The sequence below is a fragment of the Bidens hawaiensis genome, unplaced genomic scaffold (assembly GCF_021521415.1).
Source record: "Bidens hawaiensis isolate Kalapana, Puna unplaced genomic scaffold, B.hawaiensis_p1.1 tig00022676_1, whole genome shotgun sequence".
Taxonomy (NCBI): Eukaryota; Viridiplantae; Streptophyta; class Magnoliopsida; order Asterales; family Asteraceae; genus Bidens; species Bidens hawaiensis.
The window spans coordinates 92,537-113,536 of NW_027493539.1; the positions used below are offsets into that span (position 1 = coordinate 92,537).

The 21,000-nt window shown below is 37.5% G+C and overlaps 2 protein-coding genes across 4 annotated transcripts; one reads left to right on the forward strand and one right to left on the reverse strand.

The window, feature by feature from the left end:
- Positions 1-3,581: 3,581 nt before the first annotated feature.
- On the forward strand, positions 3,582-9,772 carry LOC143566028 (uncharacterized). 3 transcript variants are annotated; one of them, XM_077052816.1, is made up of 11 exons: positions 3,582-3,772; positions 4,537-4,713; positions 4,827-4,879; positions 6,013-6,078; positions 6,181-6,288; positions 6,388-6,454; positions 7,109-7,193; positions 7,294-7,454; positions 8,030-8,131; positions 8,408-8,627; positions 9,488-9,772. In XM_077052816.1, the coding sequence occupies exons 1-11, from the start codon at positions 3,734-3,736 to the stop codon at positions 9,619-9,621; spliced, it is 1,212 nt and encodes a 403-aa protein (XP_076908931.1). In that variant the 5' UTR covers positions 3,582-3,733; the 3' UTR covers positions 9,622-9,772. The 3 variants fall into 3 exon arrangements, with proteins under 3 accessions (XP_076908931.1, XP_076908932.1, XP_076908934.1); XM_077052817.1 differs by having other exon boundaries at positions 4,836-4,879; XM_077052819.1 differs by having other exon boundaries at positions 4,564-4,713.
- A 779-nt stretch (positions 9,773-10,551) lies between these two features.
- Positions 10,552-13,530, reverse strand: LOC143566022 (uncharacterized). The gene is made up of 5 exons (XM_077052814.1): positions 13,379-13,530; positions 12,974-13,123; positions 11,830-12,069; positions 11,676-11,735; positions 10,552-10,761 (listed from the first exon to the last, which is right to left on the reverse strand). The coding sequence occupies exons 1-5, from the start codon at positions 13,487-13,489 to the stop codon at positions 10,657-10,659; spliced, it is 666 nt and encodes a 221-aa protein (XP_076908929.1). The 5' UTR covers positions 13,490-13,530; the 3' UTR covers positions 10,552-10,656.
- Between the last annotated feature and the right edge of the window lie 7,470 nt (positions 13,531-21,000).

Here is a 21,000-nt window from a genome sequence, read left to right on the forward strand (position 1 = left end):
AAAGATATAATAAAACCATATAGAAGATACTAGAATATACACATTAATAAAATGAACAAATATAAAATAATTAAGTAAATGATGACCCTTTACGATAATATTTAATTATTTTCTTTAATATGTAAACAAACATAAATAAACGTATATAAATGAATATAAACAAACATTTATGAACATAAATGAATGAACGAAACATGTGTTCATGTTCGTTCGCTTATTAAATAAACAAATTTTCCGCCAATAATTCACGAACAGTTCACCAAACGTTATGTTCATTCACATATCTAAATTAAGTAAATATCTTTCGTGAACCCCATTTTAGGAAAAACATAGAATGATTTAGATATTTTTTGAGTCAAGTGCCATTTTAGTACCTGTGGTTTCGCCAACTACGCAACTTTAGTACCTATTCTTTATTTTGTGCAAATGACTACCTCGGTTTCAAAAAACTTGCAATTTTAGTACTTTTTTCTAACCCCGTCTAATTTTTCCTTTAAGTCATGGGTAATTTGGTAATTTCATTATTATTATTATTATTATTATTATTATTATTATTATTATCCTTTTCTTTTCTTGTAAGATAATGGCCTATTTAAAATTGTTTCTTGAGCCATTTTTCTAACCAGCTTCTGTATAACAAACCCTTTGTGTCTTTAGTCAAAACCACAACAATATGCAACCTCCGATGTGTTTTTGGCAAAGGTCTACGGTATTCCGATGTGGTGGTGAGCTCGATCGGTTTTCCGGCCTAGGTCTACGGCGGAGAACCAGCCCCAAATCGAACACACCAGGTTTTTCCGGCAAATGTTTGGCGGCGGCAGTGGTCGGAGCTTCCAGATCTGCGGGGGGTGGTTGCTGATTTCAGGTATGTAGCGTAAAGCACATACAAACAGTGGTTGGCTGCTGATCTCAGGTATGTTAATCTGTTGAAGGAAGCCGCTAGAGAATGAAATCGAAGAAGCTATTGTTGTCGAACAGTCAATTGACGGTGGCAACGATTCGTCGGACGTTGTAGAACCGTCATACATAGGTGGAGTGAGGTTGTCGGAGAGACGATTTGATGGTTGTTAAAGTGGGGTTTGTATAAATGTAAGTTAGGGTTAAGATTTGAGTTTTGAAGAGAGGAGGTGAAAGAGGAATCGGTGTGCCGACGCCGACAGTGGACTAATTCGCAGGTGAGGTCTCTGCGCTCCGGCACGGTGGTCGGCATCCATGGACGGCGGTAGACACTGGTTGAGAGAGCAGGGTTGTTTACCGGATATAAACATGAAAAGTTTTTGGAAAGAATGAAAAAATAAATAAAATAAGGATGGGTAGGAAATTACCAAATTACCCTTTACATAACGGACAAAATTAGACGGGGTTAGAAAAAAGTACTAAAATTGCATGTTTTTTGAAACTGAGGTAGCCATTTACACAAAATAAAAAATATGTACTAAAGTTGCGTAGTTGATGAAACCAAGGTACTAAAATCTCTGTTTGTTTTCATGACCGTCTGTTTGTCTATTAGGCTGAGGGGTGGGGGGGGCTTTAATGGGGGCTTTAGTGGGGGCTCCAACCAATAATATTATGACGTGTGGCAGAGAGAGAAACTGGATAAGGGGGTTGTTGGAGCCCCCGTTGGAGCCCTGGCCCCTGGTGTGGAGGGGCTCCAGCGAAATTTTTTTTTTATTTTTTTATAAATATATTCAAACAACGTATTATTAAAAAAACACATTAATATCTAAAATTCAAATTACAAAAAAAAAACATACTAAAAATTAAACAAACAATAATACTTAATAATAACACTAATCTAATACAAGATCATCGGGTCGCCTCGCCCACAAATGTTCAACCAACTCATGTCGAAGATTCCCGTGTATCTCACGGCTCTTGATATTTGCTATGTTATGAAGTCTTTGTTGATCACTGATTGTGGACGGTTGTGGCGGAATGTCACCTTGGTAGTTTTGGCAGATAGCTTTGCCTTCGTCTTCTAACGTCATGTTGTGTAGGATCAGACACGTGTAGACGACGTCCGTTATCCTCTCCCGAGTCCAATAACGTATCGGGTTCGCCAGTACATAACATTGTTTTTTCAGAGCTCCAAAAGCTCTTTCAATATCTTTTCTAGCAGACTCTTGCTTCTTCGTAAAATACTTTCATTTGTCGGCGATTGGATCTGTAAAAGCTTGAACTAACAAAGCCCATTCGTTGTAAATACCATCGACCAGATAGTACCCGTACTTGAAGAGTTCTCCATTTGCAACAAAAGATTGAGGTGGTTCAACCCCGTCGATAAGGTCGTTGATCAAATGTGACTGATCGATAACATTAAGGTCGTTATTTGACTCAGCAACACCAAAAAAAGCATGCCAAAACCAAAGATCCTGTGACACCGCCGCCTCAAGTATAAGGGTCGGCCCTTCATGATCACCACGGTGGAACTGACCTCGCCAGGCCGTTGGACACATAGCCCATCCAACATGCGTACAATCGATGCTACCTAGCATCTCAGGAAAACCATGTTTTTCTGCGTGCACCTCATATATGCGTTGGATGTCATACATTGTAGGTTTACGCAGATATCTCCGAGAGTAAATCGATATGACTCCTACGTATATAAAATAATCTATAAACATATAATATATATTACAAAATGTAATAAATATTTAATAAAAACTAAAATTAATGTTTTTACCTTGGCAGAAAAAATGAAGGGATTCACGTGCAACCCTTTTCGACATCTGTAAATACTCATCCAAAGCGTCCGACGAGATGCCGTACGCTAATTGACGGATAGCAGCCGTGCATTTTTGAAGAGGGGTAAAACCGGGGAGACCCCTAGCATCCTCCCTTTGTTGAAAAAAGGGATACCGTGCCTCTAAATCACTTGCTATACGCATGAACAATTGTCTGCTCATTCGGAAACGAGTTCGAAAATCCGACTCCTCGTATACCGGTTGAGGGCTAAAATAATGCCTAATCAAAGTATCGTTAGCACCCGATCGATCACGATCACGAGGTGGTGCTCTAACTCTCGGGACTCGAGGTTGATGGGCTTGATTTTGCAAGAGATCCACCACGATTGCGGTCAAAACTCCCCCTACATGAAGAAGCAAATCATCCTCTTCGGAGGAGTCGGAATCAGACGAGTACCACGACATTTTTTTTAAAAAAAGTTGAGAAGATGAACTGATTTTGGGTGAAGGTTTGAAGTTGTGGTATAAAAATGGGATGAAATGGGGTATTATATAAGAAAAATATATTTTTTTTAATTAAATAAGAGCCCAACTGCTCTTTTCCATTACCAAGACACCTTTATCTCTCTCTTCTGCCGCTAACCCCATCACGCCTGCATGTTTTTTCGCGCTAGCGCCCCGTTAGCGCCCCCGCTAGCGCCTCGGTTGTGTGGTGTTAACGCCTGGAGGCGCGAGCGAAGGGGCTCTAGCGCCCCCGTTGAAGCCCCACACCCCTAAGCCTTAGAAATGTGCGTCTTGGCACATGGCCAAATAACACGCTGTTAAACCCACCCTTGTCTATTATTAATATTATTATTCAGTCTACTCAACAGCTTGCCAAGTATCTACTCAACAGCTTGCCAAGTATCTTCTTCTTCTTCTGCTTGATTCTCACTGAGCTAATAATAAACACACGCATCCAGATCTCTAATATTCAACTGTTAATCTCTTCTTTCTTTCTGCTGTGTTGATTGAGATTCATTACAATCAACAGAAGAAGCACACACGCAATGTCAGACGAACCTTCACTCACTCGCTGGTCCTTTCAGGTAACCCTAATTCATTTATTCATTCATTTTCCTATTCCATTTTATTATTATTGTTATTATACTTGATGTAAGTGAAATTAAGTCGAATCGGATGCAATCGGTGTTCATTTTAGCTGCAAATTTTGTAGAATCGGTAACTGTTGTACGACTAGGGTTTAGAAATGAGAAGTTGTTCAAATTCGTATTCCGTTTTGTGGTTATTACTTGATGTTAGTGAAATTTAAGTCGAATCGGATGCAATCGGCAGTATGCGCATGTTAATTTTAGCTTTGATTTTGTGGAATCGGAAAATATTGTACTGTTAGGGTTTATAGCTGAGATGTTATTTGGATTCGTATTTTGTTTTGTGAAATTTAGTCAGATAGGATGCAATCGGTAGTATGAACATGTTAATTTAGCTGCGAATTTGTAGAATCGGAAACTATTCTACAGTTAGGGTTTAGAACTGACAAGTTATTTAAATTTCGTGTTTTGTTTTGTGAAATTAAGTCACATCGAATGCAATCGGTAGAGTATGACGTTATGAACATGTGAATGTTAGCTGCTTGGTGTGAATTTACGGAATCGGAATCTGTTTTTGTGTAGAAATGAGAATTTTGTGCGATTAGGGTTTAGAACTGAAGTTATATGAATTCGAACTGGTTGTTAATGCAATTATGTGATTTGCAGCTTAGCTTAATTGATTTGATGTTTTGAGAAACAGTTAGAAGCTGATTGATGATAATGTGATTATGTTACTGTAATTGTGTTTTTTCTACATCTAGGATTTTAAGATGTTTTATGATATTAAGTTTGGGAGGAAAAGGGAAGTCACTCCAAAAGATGCTAGTGCAAATGGTCAACAGACTACTGCTCAACCTTCAAGTAATGGGAACTCATCAAATGGAAATGGACACCCGAACAACGCATCTGAGTTATCAATATATGAACAGTATAGACAGGTACTATTGATCTTTATCACTCTCATATAGCAAACTAAAAACAAGTCTTACTTTGACCACAACATCAACATATGCATTGTTACTTGTTTGTATTAATATTTTGTTTTGTTCAGGCAAGAGAGAATTCAACATCCAACGGAGTTGCATTGTCAGATGCTGAGAAACCGTATGCTCTCTTTTCTTGCTATTTGGTTTTTCTTGGTAACTTATTAAACTTTGTATGAGTTTTGGTTAATATAGGGTTTGGATCCATTTGTAAGTTTTTAAGGTAAAATGGTCAACGATCGTGCAAATATGCAATGTACCAATTTAATAATTTATAGCTTCATTCAACTTAATGTTCTATGTTAGTTAAATATGCAAACTTGCTACTAAAACTTTTATAAAATTTAGGACATAAAAATGTGAATTAGAAGCTTAAAGGGTATAATTGTACTTGCACTTGTATATATGGATTATGGTTTGTAGAATGTAGATGTGGAGTAATGTGGCTTGCAGGGCTGTTCCAAGGGTGATCCGAGTGAAGCAAGGGATTTGGGCCCCCATTTTTTTACAGCCATAATTTAAAAAAATGTTTTTATGTGTCTAATTTGGGCGTGAAGAGGATGAGAATTCAGGAGCGGTAAAGAAATTTAGGTCTAGGAACTTGGAAATTCTGGAATTGAGATGAACATAGAGAATTGAAGTCCAAGAGGCATTACTCATTCGTTATAGAATATACTAGATCTATGAACTTGGGAGTTCAGGAACTGAGAAGCTCACAGAGAAATCAAGCATCCCACTCTCTACAGTGCTAGTTGTCATTGAACTATGAAATGTTGGGAGGGTTTTGTTCAAATCTGGTTTAGTGTCTATCTTCTCATTCTTCACTCGTTGAAACCCTCTTGTTGAAACCCTCTTTGATTAATGAGGATTTTTGATAAATGAGCTATGAAGTGTCTGAAGACTGGGTTTGAACAAAGGTTTCACGATGCTTTATTGTTTGGTTGACTAGCATTCTAGCATAGGTACACTAGAATTTGATTTGTTATTCTCAGTTCCTGAATACCCAAGTCCTAGACTTAATTTCCTGTGACTAATGAGTGATAACACATAAGATTAATTTTAATGATGAAATGTTTTGAAACATTCTTTAAACCATGTGACATGGAGGGAGTGCAAATTTTCATTTGTATAAAAATATTAACGAATTTGACCCATTATATGATGAAATAACATATACCAAAGAAAAAAGTACATTGTGACGCACCAATTAAAGTACAAATTAATTTCAACTTTTTTATTAACTTATTTTTGCAGGAAAAAATCTCTGCTTCCTCCTTTTGAATCAGCAGAAATGCGAACATTGGCTGAGAGTTTAAGTAGGTATTGGCTCGAATTTTCAAGCTCTTTTTTAAAAATATTTTGTTACTTAGTTTACTTGCTCTAAAATATACATTACTTATCTCATAAATACTTCATATGCAGGGATATTATTCGTGGTAGTCCTGATGTGAAGTGGGAAAGCATAAAGGGGTTAGAAAATGCAAAACGCCTGCTTAAAGAAGCAGTCGTTATGCCAATAAAATATCCCAAGTAAGTATTATACTTATATCTTGAGAATCATTTCTTCGCAAGCAAGAGGGTAAAAATGTAAATACTTATTAAGTCGAATTACTCTTGGTCCATATATAGGTACTTCACTGGGCTTTTATCCCCATGGAAAGGCATTCTCTTGTTTGGCCCTCCAGGAACCGGAAAGGTTTCAAGCTTCTTATTTTTTTTTTTACCTTTTTCTCATTATTTGTTTAAGCGTTTAGACGCTTTTATAACTTTTACTGCTTCGGAAAATTTAATAAAATGTATTTTTCTACTTACTTTTTCTTTGAGCTGAAAATTAGGGGTTTAGGTTGGTTTTGGGACATCAAATCGAACCAAAAAAACTGAAAATTTGTTATTTTTTTTGTTTCTGAAAATGGTTTGGTTTCTGTTCTTTTGGTTTTTGGTTTTCGAATGGGGTCAGTAATCAGTTTGGTATTAGTTGTTTCAGTTTTACCATAAAAGTTTGGACCGAAAATAAAAGTGTAACAAATTTGGGCCTGAAACTTTGGCTTAAACTTTTTTGTTAATTAATGATTAATTGATTATTACACATCTGGAACTAAAATTTTTGGGCTACACCATTTTTTAACTTCTATTTGAAATAGGGTTTTTCGGTTTGGTTTGTTTGGGTTCCAGTCAGTTCGGTTTTTTGTTTTTGGTTGATAGCAAAACTGAAACAAATAAAAAATTCGTTTTGTTTTAAACCAAAAACCAAACTGTCTGTTTTTTTGGGTTTGGTTATATAGGTTAGATTATGATTCGGTTATATCAGTTTCACACGCATCCCTATTGAATATATTGTTTGATTCCGCAGACCATGCTTGCAAAAGCTGTTGCAACCGAGTGCAATACTACATTTTTCAACATTTCTGCGTCATCCATTGTCAGCAAATGGCGTGGTATGTCACTGTTTACGGTTACTGCAGGTTCTAAATTCAGAAAAATATAATCATGGGCAGGGGGTATCCTTATATGTGTCTGTGTGTGTATTAATAACAGGTGACTCTGAAAAGTTGGTGAAAGTGCTGTTTGAGCTTGCGAGACATCATGCACCGTCAACTATATTTCTGGATGAAATTGATGCGATTATTAGTCAACGTGGCGAATCAAGAAGTGAACATGAATCAAGTAGACGTCTCAAAACAGAGTTACTAATACAGGTTAAATTTCTTTCTTAATTATTTGATTTTCACCAACTTACTGTCTTTGAATATTCATTTAGTACATATTAATTTAGGGGTGTAAATGAGCTGAGCCTGAGCTTGAGTAGGCTAAAACTTGGCGCGTTTAACTTATGAGAGCTTGTGTTTAGCTCGTGAGTAAATTTTCAAGCTCGGGCTCGGCTCATTATTTATTTGTAAAGTAATTTATTTACATATATAGTTATTTTTATATGTATTTTAATTATAATATTTATATATAATAATTATTTTATTATTTTTATCATAATTATATATGTACTAATTATTATAAATATATATTTAGTACATCAAATGAAAGTTATATCAACAATAGGCTCGTTTAGCCTCACAAGCCAGCTCGAGCTTGATAAGTGAAGCTTGGGTTCGGCCTGGACTCGTTATTGAACACGCTTATTTTTAGGCTCGAGTTTGCTTAAGCTTGGCTCGATTTGAGTTTTTAACGAGTCACTCTCGAGTAGTCCACAAACGACTTGGCTTGTATACACCTTACATATTATGAACTAACACACAATCATTCGCACGTGTGATTGCAGATGGATGGTCTGACAAAAACAGACGAACTCGTGTTTGTATTAGCGGCTACAAACCTCCCTTGGGAACTTGATGCTGCCATGCTCAGGCGTCTTGAGAAGAGAGTATCCTACTCTTAAAACAATTAAACTACATCGTTTTTATATTCTGTTAATCTTTTAAATATCTTTTAAATATGTAAAAGTGGCCCATGGGTCAAGGCTGGTTCGGGTAAAAAATGGATACTTCTTTAACGTGTCAGTTCAAAATGGTTGTTTCTTAAATGGTTCGGGTCAAAATGGATGATTCTTTAATGGGTCAGGTCAAAATGGATAATTCTGTACGGGTTGACTGAAGTCTGGATCGTATGTTATTTAGTGATTCTTTAACTACTATTCAAGATTCTTGTACCTCTACCGGAGCCCGAAGCAAGAAAAGCAATGTTTGAGGAATTATTGCCTTCAGCACCCGACGAAGAGACACTGCCTTACGATTTGCTGGTGGAAAAAACGGAAGGTTATTCGGGTTCTGATATACGGTTGTTATGCAAAGAGGCTGCCATGCAACCTCTGAGACGTGTTATGGCAATTCTTGAACAACAAGACATCTTGCCTGATGATGGTATGTTGCGTTTTATCACATTTTGTCCCTTTTACTCATTTTTGGTAAACCTATATAAAATTTTACTGTTCTTCTCAAATAAAAGGTATACTCTAAATGTGGCAAAAGGACCAGGTTGGGTAGCGTGTAACTTTATAGTAAGTGGTGAAATGGGTTGGGTCAAAATGTATAACTTTTTAGCGAGGAAACAGATTAGGTCAAAAACGTGCAACCTTTTGTTATTGGTGAAACGGGCCAGGTCAAAACATTTTAGTAATGGTGAAATGAGCTGGGTCAAATGTGTAACTTCATTGTAAAAATTAAATGGGTCAGGTCAAAACGTTAACTTTTTAGTAGGTGGTGAAATGGGCCGGGGTCAAAACGATTAACTTTGTAGTGGTGAAATATCAAAACATTAAACTTTAAAGTGGTGAAATGGGTTGGGGTCAAAACGGGTAACTTTATAGTAAGTTGGGGGAATGGGTTGGGTCAAAACGTGGAACTTTATAGTAAGCGGTGAAGAGGGCCAGGTCAAAACATGCAACTTTACAGTAAGTGGTGAAATGGGCCTGGTCATAACGTGTAACATTACAGTAACTGGTGAAATTTGTCGGGTCAAAGCATGTACCTTTACTGTAAGTGGTGAAATGGGTCATGTTAAACGTGTTGCTTTTTAGCAAGTGATGAAATAGGCCGGGTCAAAACTTGCAACTTTTTTTAGCAAGTGTTGAAATGGGCCGGGTCAGAACGTGTACCTTTATAACAAGTAGTGAAATGGGGTCTGTCGAACGTGACCCTTTTTAGTAAATGGTAAAAGGGGCCGGTCAGGCTATCCTGAAAACACCATTATTTTCTGTATTCATCTGGATAACTTATTGCAGAGCTGCCGAAGGTGGGCCCAATCAAACACGAAGACATTCAAATGGCGATAAAGAACACGAGGCCTTCTGCACATCTGCACGCACCTCGTTATGAAAAGTTTAACTCTGATTATGGCAGTCAGATACTTCAGTAATGGAACAAGTTTCATTGAATTCATTGCGACTGTTGCTAGTTACTCCATTGTATCATTTTTTCTTATCGTACTGTGCTTTGCCATTGGAACGCTAGTGACATTCCCATTTGATTTTGCTCTAAAAAATAAGCACGTTATCTGGCACCTTGTATGACTATGCGCGAAGGTTGCAATTTACGTGCCGTGTTCAAGGCAATATGTATGATCTTTGCTGCATGGTATTCTTCATATGCTTAGTGCGTTCTGCATTGACAGTGTTCTTTAAGGTGCCGTTTGGTTGGTAGTTTGCTTTGCCGAGGCACAAAAGCCTTTATGTACGTGATATGCTGTTTATTTTAATAAACAACTTGTATATAAAACCAAAAAAGCTATATAGTACAACATTTTCAAAAAAACTTCCAAGGTGGTTCTTGAGAGATGCCTCATGCCACTTCTTCATGTGCTATTGAGTCTCAAATGCGCTTATTGTATTTGAACACCGTAATCACCTAGTAAGATGCGCTTATTGTATTTGAACACCGTAGTCACCTAGTAAGAAGCAATACACAGCACCCGATCATATAAAGGAATGAAACTACATATGAGATTACACTAACATGATGAAAATAATAATTATATTTTAGGTTTTCTAAGTAACAAATTGTGCCCTGATTGTATTACACTAACCAAACCCATCAAGAAGTCAACTACTCAATAAAACATGTAAATGCATCCGCAATCAAGCAATTTACGACCCGCTAAACCCATTAATCATGACTGTCATTACATCCCGTTTAACTTGCTAACATTTTAGTACATCATGTCTAGATGTCTAGATAATATGTAGGTTAGGTTTCAACCTTACCCTATTTTAGCCCATTATCCAACCCGACCCTCTTGAAACCGTAAACATATAAAATGAACTATCATCCATAAAAAAACCAAGGCAAAAACATGGTCCAAAAGAGCATTCCTCAACAATAACATCAAGGGCTACATTATACATCATAATTCAAAACCAAACCCATCTTCATTTCAAACGAAAAAGAACCACACCTATTTGTAACTCTTCATAGGATCCGCTACCTTGCCAGTCCTAGCATCGGTCCATGCTTTTGCAATCGTCTTCTTCATTTCATCATCACCTTCCTCATACATATTCTGCACAACCACCATTCACTTATTTTAGTCCACCATAAATATACTCAACAGAAAACCCGGGCTACCAAATTGGGAAGGTCATGTTGGGTTCATCCATTTTGATACCTTTTTGTTAAAGGTTTCATTTCAGTCTGATCCCAATGACCTAATCCAAATTGATAGTTTCTTTTTCAAAATGGCCTGTTTTATCCTGAACTCATTTTGACCAGTTCCGGCACATTTTGCCAGGCTTAGCTATATTTGATTGCAATACTTAAAAGCAATCAGCTATAGTTTTTAAATTTTATACAGATGTTTAAATACAAATTCAATAAAGATACAAATCCTTTTTGACCCGGTTAATTAAGCAAAGTTTTTCAAACGAGCCAAGCCGCTCGTGAACTACCCAAGATCGGCTCGCTAAAAGCTTAAGCCTAAAACAAGCTTGAGCTGGCTAACAAGACGAATCGAGCTATTGTCTATATAATTTTTATTTAACATATTAAATATACAACAATTACTATATAAAATCAATGATAAAAAAAACTAAATAATATATTATGTTCTATATAAAAATTGTAATTAAAATATATATATATATAAATCATTACAAATGTAATATAAAAATCATTACAAATGTATATAAATTAATTGATATATAATAAACGAGCGGAGCTAGAGCTTTAGAAGTAAAACTCGAAAAAGTCGAGCTCGAGTCTAGTCGAGCTCACGCTCGGCACATTTCATTTAGTCCCCTACCAACAAACTTAGTTAAATACAATTACAAAACTTAAATGAAATCATTTATAATATTCTTTATAAAAAATATTTGTTAGAAGGTCTTACACAACAACACAACTCCATTTTGACCGCATTTATAAACCAACTTTTTGACCCATTAAAGATAAACAATAAAAAAAATAAGCCACTCATACCTTCATTAAATCCATAATTCCAGCCATTGGATCACGCTCCTTGTCAAGACTTGGCTTAAACTAATAATTAAAACCAAAGAACGGGCACGTTACATCAATAACTAGTGAAGATAACAAGCCATTATTTGAGCAGAACAAGTAGTTAGTTAGTTACCTTATCCTCCTTAAAGTGCAGATCCAACCAGTTACTCTTTGAAGCCTTAACCAACGTGATGATGACTTTTGTGGGTTTAACTAACACTTTACACTTCTCGGGTACAATCTCCTTGTTTAGCTTCGGGATCGCACATCTGTAATTTTTCCCTTGGACATCATGAAATTTCACATCAACGGACATGGGGTTGAACTCGGTTTTAATCTTTTCTTGGTCAACTCCCTCAAGAAAAACATATATCTGAAAAAGTCATGAAATTAAACATATAAAGGTTTAAACATATTTGCTTCTTAGAGTAAATGGACATGTAGAGGTGGTAAAACAGTCCAATTGGGTAATGGGCAAATAAGTTTAAGCCGAAAAAGATTTGGGTCAGGCAGCAGACATAAGGGTGTAAACGATCCAAGCCGCTCATGAGCTACTTGAGATGGGCTCGATAAAAGCTCGAATCAAACAAACTCCAGTCAAAAAATAAGCTTGTTTAACAAACAAGCCTGAGCTCATGCTGCCTCATGAGCCTAAACAAGCCTATTATTTGAAAACTTTTGAACAAATTGCACTTTCCGACCTTTATGTATATAGCAAATTTCACTTTCCGTCCTTAAACTCTGACGTTTATGTATATAGCAAATTTCACTTTCCGTCCTTAAACTAAGAAAATAACAGAAATCTTCCTTTATGTTGGTATATTGTCACCGTTTACATCCTTTCCCCAGACGAGCGTTAGTTTTTTTCTGTTAATCAGTCATGTGCCTTGCACATGAGGGCATTTTGTCCTTTCAACTTTCTAGAGTAAGGACTATAACATTGCTCACTAATGCATCTCCAATTAATAATCGAATGCGTTAAATATGATTTCTAAAAGTATAACATTACAACAATATACTATCTTTTCTAATACAATGATTTACAGACAATTTAGATAACTTTCAGCCTGTTTAATCCATTTTAGATTTATAAGAAGAGGTACCCAAAATCATCCAATTCATAATTAAACAGGTACCCGAATGAAGCATTCATTCATAAAAGAGCATGAAATCGATAAAGAGTAAAAATGGTCTTTCATTTGAAAGCTAACAAAAATAAAGAATATATAGTTATATACTCACAACTGGCAGATGAATACTCCAATCTACACACTCACCTTGACTTTGTCAGCATCTTGATCCCAACTAAAAGATCCAAGCGTAGTGTATTTCAATGTTGGTTCAGCAGCCACCTTTACATTTGTTTGAACTGGAACTGGAACCGGAACCGGAGTTGGAGTTGGTGCAGCAGCAGCAGCATTTACTTCCTGCATAAGTCAAAAAAATCAAATATAAAAAACAGAATTGTTACACTTGGATTTATTAAAAAACTCTTAATTTCGCAAACATCAATCGTAAACCCTAACCATATTTATATTCATTCACGAAACAAAACAAAACGAAATGAAATTTGTAATTTCACACAAACAGTCGTAAATTCTTTCTCGGTCACCCATGAACCAGTCACCAAAATAACAACAGAACGAAACAGAATCAGTAGTAAGTTAATAATAATAACCAACCTTCTGGAGGTTGCTAATCTCGGAAGCAATGAGAGAAATGACACGTGGCCTCTTGGCAATGGCTTGAAGGTGTCGGAGTTCTTCCAAATCAAGACACAAATCATTCGCCATCTTAATCTTAATCTTATTGTTGATACAGCTAATTAATTAATTAACAGTAGTGAAGTGAGAGAAGAATACAATGTGTATGTATATGTGGCGACGCTCAGGAGGTCTAGAAATGGTTAGAAACAAACAAAGTCGTTCCTTCAAGAATGATCCTGAATCCCCGCTCGCTAATTTTGTATGCCCATGGGCTTCAGGCCCATGTGTGTAGAGATGTTCAAAACGGTTTGGGACTAGGAACCCTATATTCAAAACCCCATTTTAAACCGGTTCCAGGCTCGAACTGGTTAGGGAACCGAACCGGTTCTCCCACCCTCGGACCCCTAACCTATCTAACCGGTTCCTAACCCGGTTCCTAACCCGGTTCCTGTACTGTAACCGGTTCCAACCGGTTACAACCGGTTACATTGTAAATAATTTTTTTTTTTCGTTTTTCGTTTGCGATTTGGATTCTAAACTACGATTCGTTTTTGTATAACATGAAAAATAAAAAAAACAATTAACATAAAATTCATTTTATTTACTTTAAGAAGTTCAAAAAAAAAGGTTACATGTTTTAAAATCTTCAAAAACAAACTAACAAAACATTAAACTTATAAATATAAAGTTGTGACATATTATTTCTAGAAAAGCCTTCTTGTTCGTCGTAATTATTGAGCGGCGACTTCTTCCTCGGAATTACTTGTAGAAATGCCTTCTTGTTCGTCGTGCACTCGAACATCAAGTGGTGTTTCATCTTCGAGAGTGGTTACGTGTTGAATACGATCGATTGAGTCCAAGTGATCCTTTAAGCAAATGCACATCTCCACCGACTCCGAATTTAGTCTTGTTCTTCTCACCGATATTACCCTGCCACTAAGAGAAAAAGCGGATTCCTAAGCTACCGTAGAAGCTTGAACGGTTAGTAAATCACGGGCCATGGTGGCAAGAATCGGAAACTCGGTTTCCTTTACCTTCCACCAAGCCAAAACATCAAAAGTGCCATATTCCTCTTCGGATAAACCGGTAGAGTAATCATTTGTACTATACCTTCCTAGTTCGCTTGAAGGGGTGTTACCCCTTTGTTTTTTAGCCGTTACGTTGCGAACGGTGTTCATAAGGCTAATCATGGGATCTCGTACTCTAGTAGCACTTGAACTTGATGAAGACCCCCCCGGCATAGGCATGTGTATGTTTGACCCATATTTATTTAAATAAAAGTCATACATAAATTTAAAATTCAAGTTAAAATAATTACTTGAACTTGATGAAGACCCCCCCGGCATAGGCATGTGTATGTTTGACCCATATTTATTTAAATAAAAGTCATACATAAATTTAAAATTCAAGTTAAAATAATTTTTTGCCTCTGTTGAAAAGTTTGGGTCAACTTCATGCATATCTAAGGCTGAAAAAATTTCGTCTATCACACATTCAACCCCCGTAACATTTAACATTGGGTTTAAAGCGGCGGCGCAAGTAAAAACCGGTGGCAGTTCAAGAAAGTATTTTTTTAATTTAAACTTCATTGGTAATATGATGTTTGAAAACATTGGACTTTTATTTTCAAATTCTTTAAGATTGTTAACCATTAAAAATAACTCCGAAAGAACCAAGGGACTTGTCGGATAATACGTTCCCGATAGTTTCGTAGTTGATGTTTTAAAACTTCAAGAAAAGTCGATAAGTCATTGATAATTTCCCATTTCTCATTTGAAAAGGGGATTGCCAAATCATTCTCGGCAAGACTAGAATGAAACATTTGTAATGTTTCTCTTTGTTCCAAAGCACTTTGAAACATTATGCAAGTGGAATTCCATCGATGAGGTACATCCCAATTAGCTCCCAAAGCTTTTCTTCCCGTATCTTTACAAAATTTTCTATAATCCATTTGTCTTTTTTTCTTTTCTTAAAAACTTCATGTATCATTAGTCTAAAATCGTTTATAACCGATGTAACCTCATCCGAAGCAAGTCCGTCTTGCACGATTAAATTAATGATATGTGCAACACACCTTGAGTGAAAAAATACACCATTGCAAATCGGCGTATATTTTAATTTTAATTTATCAACCGCCGATGTATTATTCGACGCGTTATCAAATGCCATTGAAAATATTTTATTTTCTAGTTTATAAGTTTTTATAACATAATTTAAAATTTCAAACAAATTATCTCCCGTATGTGGATACTCAAAGAGTTCGAAAGCAATGGTGCGTTTCATCATTTCCCACGATGACGGGTCTACCCAATGAGCGGTGACACAAAGATAAGATTCGGGTAGACCATGTGGAGCCGACCAAACATCACTAGTTAAGTTTATTCCCGTATTTATATTTTCAAAATATGCAATTAGTACCTCTTTGGCCTTCTTCCACAATTTTAAACAATAACGTTTAAGAGTATGATGACTTACGTGAGTGTATTGTGGTTGAAGCGTATCTCGAATCATGGCGGTTAAGCGAGGGTTGTCGAAGTGGCTAAACGGCAAAGCTTCTTGAATCACAAACTTCGCCATACGATCTTGAACTCGATCAATTTGGTATGTAAATATTCCGCCTTCACTATCCATTTGCGTTTGTTGCGAATCGACGTTCTTTTTCAACGCCTTGCAATACGGTTTTTTGATGTGTTTCTTCAAATTTGAATTCGAAATTGGGTTTAAATAAACCCCACAAAACTTGCACCGAGCCTTCAATGAATGGTCACTCAATTCAACCAAATCCCAATTGCACCAAATCTCTTGATTACGATTATGAGGTACAATACGAATGAAACTTGGTTCGGCGTTGGAAGACCAACCGATGATTGTGAGGCAGCCATAACAACAAATATGAATATAGAAGAAGAGAAAACAAGAGATTAGAGAACTCAAAACGTTGTAATAGCGTTTTTTTTGTATTTTTTTGCGTTCGGGTTTGCGTTTTGAGTGTTGTGATGAACCCATGACACCAAATACCTATTTATACTAGTAGTGGGGTGCTTGGGGGAGCCAAAAAACGGCTATTTTTGACCCCAACTGTCAAAAAACGGCCAAAAAAACGATTTCCAACGGCTATACTCGATCCAACGGCTAGAACCGGTTAGGAACCGGTTCCGGTTCGGTTCCGGTTCCTACCCGCCCCCACTCAGAAACGCAAGAACCGGTCACGGATCATCGGGTTGAATCAGATAGGGTCCGGTTCCTACAAAAAACGGGTAGGAACCGGTTCGGTTCCGGTTCGGTTCCAGGAACCGGTTTGAATGATCATCTCTACATGTGTGTGTGTGTTTTTTTATAAAATTTGCATAAAATACAACTAGAGTCTAGAGGTGAAAAACAAAACCAACCCCGACAATTTCTCAAGAATGATAAACGATAATTAGCGCATCTTATAAATAACCGACTTATATTATAATCAGAAAATATAACTCAAAAAACTGGTTACAATAACTTTGGTAGTGATGGAGGGGATTGTTGTGTTTGTTGTTGTTGTTGTTGTTGTTGTTGTTGCATCTAACACTAACTTTGTACATGTATTTATACTAATAACCCAACTTGGTCACCAAACATAATATGTGGTCACCACTCAACTTGGCCACCAAGGTCAACTTGGCCAACAAGGTGAACTTGGCCACCAAGCATATGGAAGAATGTTTCATAATACCTCTTAGACTTTAACCGACTTATTAAAACCTCTTAGGCCCGGTTCAAAGACTTGTGACCCGGAATAGAAATTAATCCAACATTCACCCCCCTAATTTCTGATTCGGATTAGAAAGGTCTTCAACTCCAAGTAACTCGCGCATCTCCGTGAACTTGATTCTTGCGAGTGCTTTAGTGAGGATATCGGCCCGTTGCTCTTTCCCGCTAATGTGCTCAACATCGACCTCGCCGTCGTTGTAGCAATCTCGGATAAAATGAAAGCGAGACTTTATATGCTTTGTTCTGTTGTGAAAAACCGGATTTTTCGCAAGGGCTATTGCGGACGTGTTATCAACTTTCAACATAACTTTCTGCAATGCTTCTTCAGTCAACTCGCTTAACAATTCTCGGAGCCATACAGCTTGACATGCGGCTGCTGAAGCCGCCATGTATTCGGCTTCACACGATGAGAGTGCAACTGTCACTTGCTTTTGTGAGCACCATGTAATTGGAGATTGCCCGTAATAAAACACGTGCCCCGTGGTACCTCTACCATCATCCTCATCTATGTTGTGACTACTATCACTAACCTACAAGTCGTTTGGACCCGTTCTTCCCGTACTTGATCCCATAACTCGTTGTTTTCTTCAAATATCTCAATAGGTGTTGTATTGCCATACCATGAGATTCTCGTGGGCTTTGCATATATTGACTAACAATACCCACAGAGTACGCCATATCCGGAAGAGTGTGTAATAAATACCGTAAGCAACCCACTACCTTTAGATACTCGGTTGCATCGAGTTCGACTTCATTCTCGGCTTTTGAGTATTTCACACCATGATCCATCGGGACTTGAGACGGATTACAGTTTTGCATACCGGTCTCCTTTAGAATTCTTTTGGCGTATCCTTATTGTGTAAGTACTATCCCGTCCTCTTGTTGGACTACTTCGATTTCGAGATAGTAGGTCAACTTCCCGAGATCCGACATCTCAAACTTGGTTGCCATACCCTTTTTGAAATCTGAAATTATACTCGAGCTTGTACCTGTCACAAATAATTCATCCACATACACGGCTACGATCAAAAAATGTTTCATATCCATCTTTCGGTAAACCGATTGTTCCTTGGAACATTTTTGAAACTTCACGTCTCGTAGGATGTTATTGAACTTTGTGTTCCAAGCTCGGGGAGCTTGCCTTAACCCGTACAAGTCATTTGCAAACTTGTAAACTTTTGCCTCCTCGCCTTTTTTCTCGTATCCTTCGGGTTGTGAAAACAACTTCTTTCAATTCACCATGTAGAAAAGCCGTTTTTACATCAAGATGGTGGATTTCCCACCCGTTTGATGCAGCCAATGCGATTAGTAGCCGAATAGTCTCGATTCGGGCTACCGGAGTGAAACCATCATCAAAGTCAATCCCGGGTTGTTGCACGTAACCCTTTGCAACCAACCGAGCTTTGTACTTATTTATCATTCCATCCGCATTTCGTTTGATTTTGAACACCCATTTCAACCCGATATATTTTGCACCCTTTGGAAGTTTGACTAACTTCCATGTTTCATTCTTGTTTATCAAATCAATCTCGGTATTCATAGCACGAACCCATTCTTGGTTCGACTTAGCCTCAAAATAGCTACTCGGTTCACCACTTGATGTAAGAAGCAATTGTTCATAGTTAGAGTCAACATGTAACACATAATCTTCTTGGTAAAACTGAGACTCGGGTTGAACGTATTAGACCCGTTTGGGCCTCATTATCACCCGAATGGACCTGTGACCCATTACTCATCGACTGAACTTGAGAGCGGGTTGAGGAATTAGGCCCGATATGATTTGGTTCGGCTGAGTCGTTGGACTGGGGTTGAACTGGTGATGTAGGTTCGACTTCATTCTCGGCTTTTGAGTATTTCACACCATGATCCATCGGGACTTGAGACGGATTACAGTTTTGCATACCGGTCTCCTTTAGAATTCTTTTGGCGTATCCTTATTGTGTAATTACTATCCCGTCCTCTTGTTGGACTACTTCGATTTCGAGATAGTAGGTCAACTTCCCGAGATCCGACATCTCAAACTTGGTTGCCATACCCTTTTTGAAATCTGAAATTATACTCGAGCTTGTACCTGTCACAAATAATTCATCCACATACACGGCTACGATCAAAAAATGTTTCATATCCATCTTTCGGTAAACCGATTGTTCCTTGGAACATTTTTGAAACTTCACGTCTCGTAGGATGTTATTGAACTTTGTGTTCCAAGCTCGGGGAGCTTGCCTTAACCCGTACAAGTCATTTGCAAACTTGTAAACTTTTGCCTCCTCGCCTTTTTTCTCGTATCCTTCGGGTTGTGAAAACAACTTCTTTCAATTCACCATGTAGAAAAGCCGTTTTTACATCAAGATGGTGGATTTCCCACCCGTTTGATGCAGCCAATGCGATTAGTAGCCGAATAGTCTCGATTCGGGCTACCGGAGTGAAACCATCATCAAAGTCAATCCCGGGTTGTTGCACGTAACCCTTTGCAACCAACCGAGCTTTGTACTTATTTATCATTCCATCCGCATTTCGTTTGATTTTGAACACCCATTTCAACCCGATATATTTTGCACCCTTTGGAAGTTTGACTAACTTCCATGTTTCATTCTTGTTTATCAAATCAATCTCGGTATTCATAGCACGAACCCATTCTTGGTTCGACTTAGCCTCAAAATAGCTACTCGGTTCACCACTTGATGTAAGAAGCAATTGTTCATAGTTAGAGTCAACATGTAACACATAATCTTCTTGGTAAAACTGAGACTCGGGTTGAACGTATTAGACCCGTTTGGGCCTCATTATCACCCGAATGGACCTGTGACCCATTACTCATCGACTGAACTTGAGAGCGGGTTGAGGAATTAGGCCCGATATGATTTGGTTCGGCTGAGTCGTTGGACTGGGGTTGAACTGGTGATGTAGGTTCAGAGCTTGGGCTACCTGGGTTGCTTCTAGACGTTTCTTCAATAGTGGGTTCGATTTGACCAGTTCCATAGTCAACCGCACCCCCCAAACAATAGAAAACATACCCGGCTCGTAGTCATTCTTCTCGACTTTCTTTACCCACTTCCACCCTTTGTTTTCGTCAAACACAACGTCTCGACTAACAACAATTTTCTGGGTGTTCGGATCGAAGAGACGGTATGCTTTTGAACCCGTCTCTGACCCGAGATAAACGAGCTGTCTTGACCTGTCATCAAGTTTCTTTAGATGTACACTATCAACTTTAGCATACGCCATGCACCCAAATACTCGAACGTGTTCAATAATCGATTTCTTTTTCTTGAACCCTTCATATGGAGTTTGATCAACCAAGGCCCGGGTTGGGACCTGATGCGTGCTGCGTAGCTTGTATAAAATATGATAGATTGGATTTTTAGCTTTTGCACAAGATCATGTTTTAAATTTATAAAAGTGATTTCTACAAAGACTAAACACACACAAAATAAGCAAGTGTACCTATCGTATATGTATAATAGTATTGGTAAGAACCAAGTATCGATCCGTGGACACAAATGTTTCTAATGATAAATCGTTGTTTTTACTTTAATCGAAGGTTTTAATCATTTTAGGGTTAGTTTTTGAACTTTTTATAAAATATAAATACTTATATAATATATAGGTGACCAAGAAGAGAGATTCTAAACAAGTTGTTTAGTTATGCGAAGGTTACCATCTAAGATCAAGAACCCACTCCATTTTAGCATTGATAATTAATATTCAAACATGTGGTAAACTTGCCGTAGCAATATATGATAGATAGCTCCTAAAGCCTTAAGTGAGCATCTTTGGCACTAAGGAGGTAACATGCGCATTTTAAAGTCCACCCTTTTCTAATGTCATGCCACCTCAATGATGTCAATTTAAGT